Source organism: Carassius gibelio, chromosome B8 (genome assembly GCF_023724105.1).
Source record: "Carassius gibelio isolate Cgi1373 ecotype wild population from Czech Republic chromosome B8, carGib1.2-hapl.c, whole genome shotgun sequence".
Taxonomy (NCBI): Eukaryota; Metazoa; Chordata; class Actinopteri; order Cypriniformes; family Cyprinidae; genus Carassius; species Carassius gibelio.
Genome location: NC_068403.1, coordinates 12,541,237 through 12,555,451, shown reverse-complemented (window position 1 = coordinate 12,555,451; position 14,215 = coordinate 12,541,237). Strand labels below are relative to the sequence as shown.

Below are 14,215 nucleotides of genomic sequence, written 5' to 3'. Positions count from 1 at the left end.
TACTCGTTGAAAATAATTAATGTTTTATATTGTTAGTCTCAAACTGTACCTGTATGTCATGACATCACTTAGTAGGCAAACCTGGAAGGCTACTTCACAACAGGTCCACTCTTGTAGATGTAAAAGTTTAGTAATTCATGTGGTCAGCATCAGCCTAGGTCACTTCTCCAAAATTGTTGTAGTCCAAGTTTCACAAGTTTAGAAGTTTTGTTTTGTAAATAATATTTAAGTAGGCTGAGTGCATGAACTGTATAAACTAGCCTAATTTATGATGAAACAAACACACTTTTAATATTATCATTTTTTTTTTTTTTTTTTTTTTTTTTTTAGTTTCAAAGCTCAAAAGGCTTTGTAGGAATGACTTAAATAAAACTAATAATTTCACAGAAAGAAATCTCTTTAAAAATTCTCTCTAAAAAATGTGTGCAAGTTGTGCAGGCTTACTTTATTTTAAATGAAAAGTTCACAAACCAGCTTGTTATCTCTGAACTAATTCCCATATCACAAACATACTCATACACACAAAAAGAATAAAAGAAAATGAAAAAAAAAAAATGTTGCTTCATAACAATCACAAACAACTTGTCATATATAATATGTTCAGAAATAATCAATTAAATGTAAATTGTCAAATGTCAAATACACAAATATGCATGATTAATTTAAATGGTAAAATCACATATCAGTTTAATACATAACTTTTATGATCAGTTAGAACAGTCTTTTAACTCTAGGTCTGAAGACAATGACAAAATGCAAATGTTTCTTTCGGTAAAGGGTGTCATGTAAAAATGTGACAGTGCGTTCTGGAATGTACAATGCAGATTTAAGATGAACAGCACTGCCCTAAGGTAAAAGCAAACTGTGTAATCCGAACTTTGACTTAAAAACAAAAAAATGCCTATTTTTAAAATGGCAAATGAGTTTGCTTTTCACAAAGTAGATAATGCTTAAACTAGTTTAGCCTCTTTCAGTAGAAAACAGTTGCCTGTAAAGTAACTTAAATGCCAATGCACTTCACACGGTATTAAGAATGTTTCTGCCTAACCTTGACAGGAAATTTATAATCAAATCTAATATATCACAAGCTGAGTCATGGTGTCACAACACTAGAACTCAGAATCCTGTCATTACTTGAAATCAAAGTCTTCACAAAATAACACATTTACGCCGTTTTGCGTGTCCAAAAACACTTTCAGGTTGTCACACTGTACCATCTTGATGTTTTGATGTGGTTTTTTTAACAGCCTTTTGGGCAGGTCCACACTTGAGTCTTTTTTAGGCAACAATGCAGCTCGTCATTGTTTTACATCTGTCATCTCCAGTTCTCAGAGACTTCCAGAGCTTTGTAATTTACACAACATAAACACAGCCTTTTGTGACCAAAGATACTTATCATTTCACTGTAAATGCTGCCGTCATTGTCACATGGGGAACTCGTTTTTTTTTATCTTTTCGTTCCTAGAACAGAATCATCTGAAGATAAAAAGAAACTTTTAAGTTTTCAGAAGAAAAAATACAACCCACTAAAACAGGCTGTCCAGTTGGGTTCACAGTACAAATGCAGGTTTAAATTATTTAGATTTAACTCTAACATCAAATGATTCCAGGAACACCTGCAGGAACCGGATACATTTTGCTTACGTAGTACCACTATCTTGACGGGCACGTTTGAGGGCACGTCTGGCAAGGTCACATTCCAGCAGAAAATAGTTAGCAAGCCTGTTTCTGTGGACAAAGTTCATAATATAGCAAGTTCTGTCAGTAATACCAGACATCATAGTAGAAGGTCTTGCAGACTTTAAAGTGGATCTGACTTTTTACTAAATCCGTGGAGCGTTGGTACAGCCAGCTGGGTCCTCCTTTATCAGTTATGAAGATTCGAGATTCCTCTGCATTTTATGTTTCCATTACAAAGTAGATTTGGGGTAGATAAATCGTGAGTGCACATGAAAGCTCCTTTTGTAGGTCTCATCTGGTATGAGTTTTCTTTAAGCTTAGTGAGAATGTGAAGGTTGAGCTGTATAACTGAAACCTGTCCCTGTGTCCCAGTCCATGACAGCTCCAGTCAAATGTCTCTGGCCTCAGTCTGACCAGACCCACTGATGTCTCTTCAGAGTGCAGTCAGTCTGGTAGAACTGCCCCACGCACGGTTGAAGTTATGACAGGTTTCCAGAGAGCCCTGGAAAAACAGAGGGAAAGCGAGAGATGAGGGGAAGAGAAAAAGCATGAATGAGTGAATGAATGTAAAATGTCTCAGAATAGTTCTCCAGTGGTAACCTACACACATATTTAAGTGCTACAGTATATGCTGGACATCGAACACATATATTTAAGTGCTACAGTATATGCTGGACATCGAACACATATATTTAAGTGTTACAGTATATGCTGGACATCGAACACATATATTTAAGTGCTACAGTATATGCTGGACATCGAACACATATATTTAAGTGTTACAGTATATGCTGGACATCGAACACATATATTTAAGTGTTACAGTATATGCTGGACATCGAACACATATATTTAAGTGCCACAGTATATGCTACAGTTTTTGGGGAGTTTTATGGATTTGGGTTTTTAACACTATGGGACTATCAACAAGCAAATTTTTATTTGTCACTAGTACTGACTGTTCATAAAATTCACAAATGTTAATTCGTTCATTAATTTCTTGATTTTTGTTCATACTTCTTCAGGTTTATTCATCTGACATAACTCTAATAGTGAGTAGAAAAAGATGTAAATGCTTCCTAAATATTATTTAATTTAATCACTTTTTTGACTTATATTGTTGGAAAGGGTGTCCTTGCAAGAAGATCAACGTGTTTGGGCATCTCTGCCATCACAAAATGTAAACCCCCCTGCACTAAAGCATAAAATAAAGCTGCTAGGGAGAGATGAATAGGCACAGATTCACCAATCCGCCACAACTTTCATTTTCCATTATGCTCACATTATTGCTTTTAGGTCATGCCACCTGCTGCAGAATATTTCTTCCTCATTTTTCTCTTTATTCACACACACACACACATACACACACACACACACACACACACACACCTCTGCTCAGCAGCTGTAAGTTGCGCCCTTCCTCTTGTACTTGTAGTTGCAGAACCTGCTGGAGAAGCTCTTGTCTCAGAGTCTCCTGAACCAAACCCATCCGCTCTAACTTCTCACCATTCAATCTCAGGAGAGCACGACCTGTCAAAGACAAAGCGACAGAGAGAAAGACAGTTTCACTAAACATGAGCTCTTTGGAAACACAAGCTCTGTAGCCTCTGCATTATGCATGCACAGTTTTGCTTGCAGCTATAAACAAGTTACAGCATAGCAAATCCCCCTAAGGTTATTATCTCCGTGTTCCCAGTGATCTTTGCATGTGTGACTATGGTAACATGCTGTGTGGAACCGCTGCCTGAGGGCACAGGCCGCCCCGGGTTCATTTCCCACTTTATTTCCAACTGAGCCTCTCTTGCTGTGACTCTAAACACTTCAGTCCACAGCCATGCAGAAAAAACACTGCACCTGTTTTTGAAATCTCTATATTCCTTTTCTCTCAATTTACTTTTCTATGGATCTCACCCAGTGTGTCTGTGATCTTAATGCTTTGTGTCCACTGAATGAAAAGAGAGGATTTGTGGAGGACGGGAACCCACACTGATCCCTAGAGAGCAAGAGCGCACTCAAGGAGTGAGTGGGAGAAGCAGTGGTCTGTGTGCCAGTGTGTGAGTGGGACCCTGTGATATGCTCACACATGAGTCGCATATTCACATTATAATGCTTCAAACCCAAGAAAAACATGATAAAATAGTAATGAAGGATATCAGTATGGCCAGTGAGTCCTAGCTTCAAAAAAATACAACTGGCTGCAGATTTCCCCATTGATTGCCAAAAAAAGTACTCAATTATTATATAAACTTTATTTTTTTGGCAAAAAAAAAATACACTACCATTCAAATGTTTGTGATCAGTAAAATGTAATTTTTCTGAAATTATAATATTGTAAAATATTACTACAAATGTCTTCAGTGATCCATTAGAAATCATTCTAATTCGCTGATTTGGTGCTCAAGAAATATTTTAGTATTATATATTGATTATTATAATTTCATTAATCATTATTATCAAAGTTGTGCTGCTTAATATTTTTGTGGAAACCATTTGGAAAAATTTCCAGAATTATTTAATGGATAGAAAGTTAAAAAGAACAGAATTTTTATTTTTTGTCACAGTGCAAGACTTTACTGCCACTTTTGATTAAATGAATGCACCTTGCTGAATGAATGTATTATTACTATTTTTTATATAAATATACTGACCCTAAACTTTTGAACTGTGCTGTATATCACTAATGTTATTATATAACATTATATATTCATTGGCACTTAAAGGCTTGAAATTGATACATTTGTAACTTGTCTTTCACAGCTCAGGCAAATAGCTAATGAAGGCTTTGGGACTGTACATGTTCATGCATCATGAAGGAAAATGATACATGTCTCAGATAAATGGCTTTAAAAGTGTCTATGAGTGTAGATAGCAGATGTCCAATTTCATACTTTTGAGGATTCAGTGCAAGTACTAAAAACTACATTTTCTAGAAAATGAAAGCATGAAAGACTAAGCACTATAAAAACAGGGATTGAGAATGAAATAGAACCAGTTCTTTGACAAGAGATATATTTTTGGAAAACTGGATGAGCACAGGTTGGCTGACCTTCAGCTAAAAGGTTAATGCTTCTGTCATACCAGATGAGATATAGTAGATGAGCTGGAGTCAAGGGATTGGTCTATAACTGCTGAGTATGCAATACCTTTTAAAAGGTGATTTTATGCAGGGTCACTGTGAGATTTCAGAATGCGATTTTCTTATGAATAATGGCTAACATGTTTAAATCACATAGGTATATATATATAAGAATAAACAATAATAGGTGTTGTTGTTGTTATTTTATGCTGGATAACACACCTGTAATGGCGTGGTGGGAGAAGGCTTCAACGTAGGTCAAGTAGTTGTGTGGACAGTGTTTCTTCAGCCATCTGCAAACATCCTGCTGAGACCACAAAACCACTGGCCTGGAGAGACACGGCAAGGTTGGGCTGGTGTGGTAAACAGAGCACGATTCACCTGAACGTAACTGAAATACAAAGAAATGGGGAAGAGAGAGACAGGGAAACTAATTTAAATATGCATTTCACAGAGAAGCGGTATTGAAACACAAATCTCAAAATGTGACTGAATAGCATCCGTCCTTCTGGAGTCCGACCACGCATGAATGCCCAACTTTTTATAGCACTACTAATCTGAAATCAATCTCTTGCGCAATAAAAGAAGTATATTAACAGATAAACAGCTCTCCTTTCTGCCAAGTCCTCTGGGAAATATAATTTTTGTTTAAATAACTGTGTTCCATGTCATGCACCGGCAGTGATTGAGATGGATGTTTTCATCTTCCACAGCCATCTGATTGGCTGCCTAACGGACACGGCCATGATTCTGCACATCGAGCTGTATAAATGAAGGCTATTCTAGAATGATTAGCATTCGTTACAATGGCTGCGCTAGTGACATGAGCCACAATAAAACCCGCTTGACCTTCATCACACACTTCCATATGCTCACAAACTAATTATACAAAATCATCCCGCAAAGATAATTCCAGAAAATCATCCCCATTTAGAGCTACTGAATGTTTATGAGAGCTAATGAAACTGAGTTTAATGCATCTGTGATATACAATGTTATGATGTTTGTTTACTGTGACACCAAAGAAGCATTACGAATATTTACACTACAGTTCAGAAGTTTGGGGTGAGTCAAATTTGATTTGAAAGGAAATAATTTTGTTTGGGTGCACCCAATTGATCAGAAGTGACAGTAAAGACATTTGTGAATTACAGAAGGTTTTTATTTCAAATAAATGCTTTATATTCTTTAAAGAATCCTAAAAAAAAAAAAAAAAAAAAGCTAAGCGGCACAACTAACAACTTTTTTCAAAAACATTAAACATAAAAAAACTCCAAAATGGAGGGTGGTGGGCCCATGGATAAATGAAAAACAATGCAATGTGCAACTAATAAGTATAATGTGCCTTTGTCCATTGATGTACAATCAAACTTCACTTTATTACTTTCAATAATAAATGCATTTTATATTATTTCTATATTATATTTGACTATTTTCTAATGTGGTAGGTTGCCATAAATTCTGGTGACTTGTTTCACAAATACTTTCATTCCCTGTGTTTTGCATATTTTCTTCCTTTTCCTTAGTGTTCCATTTCATTAACAGTCATTTATCCTCAGAAAATCACAGCCCTCTATTTTCTCACTTCTCCCTCTATTTGTTTTGTTTTTCTAAGCCATTTGCCGCCATCTGTACCCCATCCCTCAAGTTCATCTTCAATTTTCTTTCTCCTTCACAGTTTTTGCCCCATCTCTACTGCTCTCTCTCTCTCTTTCTCCCTCAGGCAACTTTCTACTTTATGCCCTTGCTGTGTTTGCCCTTGAGTGCAGTGGGGATTTTTTTCTTCTGCAACTGCAGGAAATTGCACACATACATTCTTGCATGTGAACATACATGTATACATGCATGCATGCAGACACACATAAAGGCTGAGTAAGTGACTGTTCCACTCATCTGGTCCTGGGCAGGATGCACATCTCTCCAACAACTGTCTTTGTAGGGCATTAGAACACTGCAGTCTCTCAATGGCTGTAGAACCCCTCTTAAAATTATAGTTAGGCCAAAAATGAATAATGTAATGTGCTCACCCTTCAGAAATCCAAGATTTAGATGAGTATGTTTCTTTACCAGAGCAGATTACAGTCCTTGCTCCCCAATGGATCCTCTGCAGTGAATGGGTGCCGTCAGAATGAGGGTTTAAATGCTTAATGACGAATCTGTTTATTAAACACACAGCTGTGTGCTTCACAAGAAATTAATTGATGGACTGGAGTCATGTCAACTACTTGTGGATTATTGTGATGTTTTCATCAGCTGTTTGGGCTCTTATTCTGACGGCACCCATTTACTACATAGTATCCACTGGGAAGTATGTGATGTAATGATAAAGAAACTAACTCATCTACATCTTGCATGGCCTGAGGGTCAGTAAATCTTCAGCAGATTTAATTTTTGAGGAAACTATTCCTTTAAGCACTCGTAGATGAGATTTTCAGGCATGTCAGTGAGTGCATTTACATCTTTTTAAGTACCTTGTTTGTGGCTTACAATAGATCTGACTAAGCAGCTTTCAAACTTCCCCTATTTTAATGCCTATTATTCGAGATACTCTCTTGAAATGCTCTCTGACATACAATGGAGACAAGCTGATGCAATCCTTCTTACTAGGCAATGCTATAGAGAGAGTCTATACTTTACAGAATATGTTAGCGAGAAAGGAATTCACACCACTTAAATGTAAAACATGAATTATTTACAGTATGACTTCCATTCACACAGACCCTAGAGGATCAGTGTGAGCACAATAATGAGAAGATACACACCCTAACCATCAAAAATGGCCCCCAGTACACAAATGCATTCATAACAGTCACATTTTTGACTACAATTAGTCAACAGGCACTTGAGTTCCTTATTTCTTCTTTGATCATTCTGCAATGTCATGTCTGTGGAAAGTGGTGCTTCTTGGCACAATTTATAGATAATCACAACAGCGCTGATGAAATGGAAAAAAGATTTGTGATAAAAGTGACGTTTTCTATTTTCTTTTCTTCTTTGTTCGCTCATTTTTTTCAGGGAAGAGCACACTGTGTGGTGAGATGTCAGTGAGTCTTTCATGTACTGAGATACACAAACCTGCATTGTTGAGAAGAAAACTAACAAGTGTAGCTGGGCTGAACAAAGGATTTGTGTATGAAGCCATTAGGGGAAGAGATAAAACAGAGCTGTTTATCTCTCCTGTCACTGTTGGAAGAGGCTAACAAGGTTCACCATTCATTAATGATGGTTTAAATTAAGGCCAAAAAAGTGCAGAGGTTAGTTAGGATCTCATCAGCTCCTGTTTGGTTTTTTCATGAGGAATAAATTAACATGGATGTCTGATCACGCCAAGCTTTTGATCATGAATTCACTTTTTGGAAAATCAAAGGCAAACAGTCTGAACCTTCACACTCGGTTCAGCAAAATGCAACAAATTTAAACCCAAGTTCAGAAGATTCACCTTAAGTCTGGTGTTCCTCTTCTAATTACTCTGGCCGAAAGCAAGATTTGTGAATGTTATAGAAACTGGTGTCTGAGACTTGAAATAAATCTGACGAGACAATAAAATTAGATGAAACATTTTTATCCATTCTAAAATAATAATACATAATAATATATGGATGATGTACTTTTGATCTTTGATTATATGTATCAGGTTTTCCACAAAAATATTAAGCAGCACAACCGTTTTCAATTTTGATAGTAATAAGAACTGTTACTTGAGCACCAAATCAGCATATTGAAACGCTGTTTGAGGAGTGACCCCAAAGTATATTTTAAAAACGCACTGACCCCAAAGTATTTATTTATTATAATATATAAAAAATATATTATACTATGTGCAAAACTTTTCAGAGAATGGCAGCACCTCTCTAATGTGTTTTATGTGTACATTTTAATTTAGCTAAATTGTTTAAACGCTCATATTTAATCCACTAAACAGAATTTCCAAATGAACAGCACCTCTGTTAATTTCACTGGGGAGATGAAAAAAAAAGGAATTTAGCGCTAGAAAAAGAGAAATGGAAAAGAAAATGGAAATGACAACAGAACAGTGGATTTGCCTCAAGTAATTACTTTTGAATACTATTAATTAAAGGCAGAACAGATAATATTATCTATCTCACTTTAACAAAATCGGGTTTGAGTCTAATTAGTATGTTCAAACCTGTCGTAAAATCTAAGAGGAGTCTAATTGCGTGGGCGAGACTGACTCTGACCCACAAAGCTCTGCAGACCTGACTAGAGGCCCTTGCTTCGTTAATATGCTAATACAGAAGATCAAATGAAGTTAAAAACACACATTACTTCCCATATCTTTGCTTGCAGTGCTCAAATCAGCAGTGCCCATATGACCTGAGGCCCACAAGGCTTTTTAAAGCCATTTTGTAGAGAGTGGTCTCTATCTTCTCTACCCGCTGGCCTAACAGCATCTTATTCATTCTCTACAAATGACACACTTTTAGATGGATGGAAAGATGGAGAAAGAAACGAAGCATTTTGTTGCCAGACCCCCCTCCTCCACCTTTTTTAATGCACAGGTTTTCATACAAGTGCATTTCTGAAAGGCGAGAAATTTTCCAGTATTAATAATGCAGGACAGCGATACATACATTATATAAGCACACAAAGTCTCAAATGATGAGGTAGGGAATAACTGAAAGCTGTCATGGCATTAGCTCTACTGGATAATAACTATAGTTACCTACTTTGTGGGTTTTCACATCGGTCACATAAATTTGCACTGCAAATAGTGAAGTTACTAAATTATCTACTTATCCTTTCATATGATATAAGAATATGGTGATCAACTAGCTACATTTCTGAGTCTTTCTCAGTGTGCTCTTGAGGTCAGTTTCAACAACATCTGAAAGTGCACTAGCAAGAGCTTGAAAAAGATTGGGTTTTTATATTCAAGTCATGTTAATGAGATCATACAAAATGATGATCATTTATGTATACAGGGCATTCATAAAAACCACTTGGCTTTGTACTCATCTTTATTATTTAATCTGAAGAAGAGGAATGCTATTCTTTCTCATGCTCAATGAGACTTTTAAACCACCAGCTCTGATAATAAGACAAAATGCGTGTTTCCACAGTTATTAAAGTCATAAATTTAGAAAGTATAAAAGTTTTTGGTATTTTCATTCTTAAAAAATGTAATGTACACTTATAACACTAAGCTATACAATCAAATTGCATATACATTAGGAAAGTTGATTTTTGGGGGGAATTAAAAAAACTATATATTTCTTACTCTACTGTTCACCAGTATAGAAGCTGCCCCAACTATCATGTGAAAAGGGTTCATGTATGAGTAAGATGTTTGATTAAAGATTTCCTTCTTGGTCTCACCTGCAGTCCTTCGGTTCCAGGCTGTTGGAGAAGTTTGACCGTTCGGCCACCAGCTGTTTTGCGGCTCTGCCCTTCATGCCAGGTGAGGTTTCCACCTGCACAACGACTCAGCTGGTACTTAAAGTCCTCTGGAAGAGCCCTGTACTCCACCGCAGGACGACAGAAAGTGAAACTGGAGGCCGCTGCAACAGAAAAAGAGAGATTCGACATTTATTCATTCACTTAAACACAAATTCCATCATTCTTTCTTACATTCTCACTTCCCTCTTCAGAAAGAGATGTGCAGCAGCACTGTTCTTTTTCAGTCAGCAACCTGGCATTAGAATAACTAGTGTCTTGTAGGTGATTTAGTGTTTATGTCCAGCAACAATGCTGTGGTTACCGGTCAATTTGAGGACTGTGTTTGTCATTAGGGTTTTGGTGGTTAGGAGAAGAGTTTTAGGTTTAGGCTTCAGTAAAAGCAAATAAGAAATGTTTGAATGACCCACATCTGCTGCGGCTGACTGGGTGGCTTGGATTCTTCCCAGAATAATACCTAAAGACGCTAGTCAGCAAAGTTAATAGGAAAATTATGCATTAGCATGTCAGAGGGTGATAAAAAACCAGAGCATTGGTAGCCCGTGGGGTAATCTAATGAAAAGCATATGAGGCTCCAGATTTCCAGGAAGGAAAACTTTAAGTGCTGTTAAATACCGAACGCCTCAAAACATCAGTTCTTGCTGAGCTCGACAAAACTAGCATTTGCAATTCATGAAACAGTTAACAGAAAATATAATTAATAAAGATGCCTGCTAAGATCTTCCTGGTACAAAATATGCTTTAAAGGAATAGTTGACTTTGGTTCTTTTGTGGATCACAAAAGAAGACATATTGAAAAATGCTTCAGTGTAGTTTTTGGCAGGGTTATTTATTAAACTAGAAATAAATAAAACCATACAAATTATTATGTTTTATTAATTTATTAAATGTTTCATTTCAGGTTGTTGCCAAGTTGATGCAGTAAATAAAAATCATACAAAAATATCACTACACATTTTGGACCCCACAGACTTTCATTATTATATAAACAAAACAGCTTAAAAAATCTTCAAAATATCTTTGTTTGTGTACCATAAAAGGTCATGCAGGTGAGTAAATGACAGAATTTTCATTTTTAGGTGAACTGTCCCTTTAATAAACAAAAAGACAGTGTACATACATTTAACTGTGAGAGTAAAACTGTGAAAAAAATGTGCATATTTCTAAAAGCCGTACAGCAGACCAGCACAGCACAGTTTCGCTTGACTGGTGACTGTAAATGAGTCAGTGGGCAGCATAAGAAGATTTTCTTCCAGACGCTGCGAGAGGCTAGTGCATTAACAAACAAAGACAGAGACGTGTGCATATGTGCTCATTAAAACCTCAGACTTCTAATCACCACCTTAGTCTTAGCACAAATGAGTACAATCAGTCATCTCTGTGCATGACAACTTGTGTGATGGTAATATATCTCCATATGTGTGTGTGTGCATAAGCACGAGTTGATGAGAGGGAGAGACTATAAGTTTGTGTGTGTGTTGGAAGGTGGAGGCCTGGATGAGATAAAAGGGATGTCTTTTGCTCTCGTCCCCTGCAGCCTCACAGGCGGCTACAAAGGCCGTCCTCATCAAGAGTGCATGGGGGATGCCTGCTTGTGTGAATGCATTTGGGATGGAGTCACAGATGAACACAGTCTTTCATCAGAGTGCCTCTGAAGCAGACATTAGAGAGATGTCGCACAACTGTGGCTGGAGGGTGAAAACACGCCAAGGCCTGTTAGTCCTGGACAGATGTTGCCCTTATTTCTATTTATGTGTGCACAAAAAGATGTGCTTCCAAATCTAGAAACAGTATATCCTCCTCTTGATCCACTAAAGGGAAAATGGAAAAGTCTACAGAAAGCCAAATGTTTTATTCTGTAAAACACAGACTAAATTGCTCAATTTAGAAAAATGTTCATGTTGCTCTATTCCATAAAATTTAACTAAACGGTGACCAGATATTTACCATCTCCAGACTTGACAAACAAAACCAACAGCAATTTTTTTGTGTCATTTTCATTCACTGTATGAAAAAGCAGCATCAATATCTCCATTTGTTGTCTACAGAAGAAAAAAAATGGTATGAGATCAGAATGACATGAGTGCGAGCACATGATGAACTTTAATTTTTAGGTTAAACTATTCCTTTAAACTATTACATCTGAATATTATGAATATGAGGTTACAGACAGGCTTCATGGCCAAGCACATGTGACCCATTTCATTGCATGTGTCAATCAAAAAAAAAAAAAAAACAAGATTCTAAATCCATATTTTATCTAGAGCTCCGTCATCCATGACAGCTCTTCATTCTGAAAAACATAATTAAATCCAAGCCAAGGTGTCTTTCTCACCTGCTGTACCCACTGGACTGAACTAACGATGTGGTCTCTTGTGAGAAACCAAGCAAGTGTGCCAGAGATCTCCGAACAGCATGAGGGGTTTGAACTTCGGGAAGGGAGAGAAACACAACATCTGTGTGGAGTAATGAGCTACTACTGACTAAAAGAGACAGAAATGTGGAGCTGGAGCTCCCTCAGATCTGTTTGGCCTCATTATCTATGCTGATGAATGCGAAAATGAATATGCAAGCCTTCATTAAAGTGGTGTAGTGACACAAACTGCTCAGCAGGTAACTGGTTCACTAGAAAACTACAGAGACTGAGGACAGTTTCATTGTGTTCTGTGATTTCATACAGTTCTAGGTTTGAATGTGTAAGGAAAAGGAGATTGTTTTTTTAGGTTTTCAAGGACATGTTGAGATGTGGAATGGTGTGCAGGGTTTTGTCAATGAGAATCCATTATTACATTATTACTCAAACTTCACAACATATCAATAAACCAGTTATTTTGGCATTTTATACTCATAATGGAGAGCCAAATAAATAAATAAATAATAATAATAATAAATCATTATTGCTTGCTTATTAGAATTAGAGTTTTCGTTAAGAAAATGTAGCTTCATTAAAAGCAAATAACTCAATTCAAAATTCATTTGAACTGATTCAAAATACAAGGCTGTGACCCTGAACACACTGAAACCCAAAAATTAATAAGCCATCAAACACACATTAATTAGCAGACTGATAACGATTAATTATTTTAAACCAACTATGTCACTGGGTACAGGCTATTTTATCCTGAGCAGATATAACTGGAAAACAAAATCTAATGTGCTCAACAATACGCGTAATTGCCTAACTGAGTTCACAACATTTATATTAAATTCAAATTATATGATACATTCAAAATTATATAATCAGGAAACTGAAAAGAGAATGTTATTCTGGGGAAGCAGATACACCGAATCATCTCTAGCTTGCAACGTACTAACTACTACGATCATCCTTATGAATAAAAATTAAATCACATAATTACCGTCTACTGCCATGTCATCAGTCCAGACTCTGCATCAAGAAACAATACTCCTGTCAGATTTAAAGTTGGGAACTGAGGTGTCCCATTTTCTGCCCTGGGCGCCTTCAAAGGTGTTTCTTTAGCAGGTACATCCAGTGTGTAGTGATCGACTCACGCGCTTCACAGTGTAAAATATGAAAGTACACAGATCGCGCGCTGCTCATTCTTACACTGACGCCTCCCCACGCACACTGTTCACTTCTACCAGCTCTGTTATGAAGCTTTTCATATTTTGTAAAGAAGAAACGCCTCTTTATTACATATTTCATGTAATATATTTTAAATGTACGATCTCTTAAATAAGATAAATGAAACATACATCTAAGTATGTTATATAGCCTATCATAAATAAATGTGATGGCACGCAACATAGCCTATATAAAATGGGCTTTGCTAAACTGATTCTTAAACCTACATATTTTCAAAAGTAATTAAAATATGCAATTCACGTGGAACCCCCTAGCATCTTGTATTAGGTTATTTATAATCATCATATCTGTCACCAAAGGGGTGTTTCGTGAGAAACAGTCGCATGATTCTCTCTCACGTCCCTGTGGGAGAACTCAAAGCCTGTAATTATGTCAACGGCAACATGCGCATTGGGGGATGTATGTGACCCATCAAATATTTCATCAAAATTCGGAAA

The 14,215-nt window shown here is 36.7% G+C and overlaps 1 protein-coding gene across 1 annotated transcript; it reads right to left on the bottom strand.

Moving 5' to 3' along the window:
- Window positions 1–443: 443 nt before the first annotated feature.
- Window positions 444–13,695, bottom strand: samd10a (sterile alpha motif domain containing 10a). The gene is made up of 5 exons (XM_052564173.1): window positions 13,531–13,695; window positions 10,094–10,275; window positions 4,979–5,147; window positions 3,070–3,210; window positions 444–2,182 (listed from the first exon to the last, which is right to left on the bottom strand). The coding sequence occupies exons 1-5, from the start codon at window positions 13,541–13,543 to the stop codon at window positions 2,160–2,162; spliced, it is 528 nt and encodes a 175-aa protein (XP_052420133.1). The 5' UTR covers window positions 13,544–13,695; the 3' UTR covers window positions 444–2,159.
- Between the last annotated feature and the right edge of the window lie 520 nt (window positions 13,696–14,215).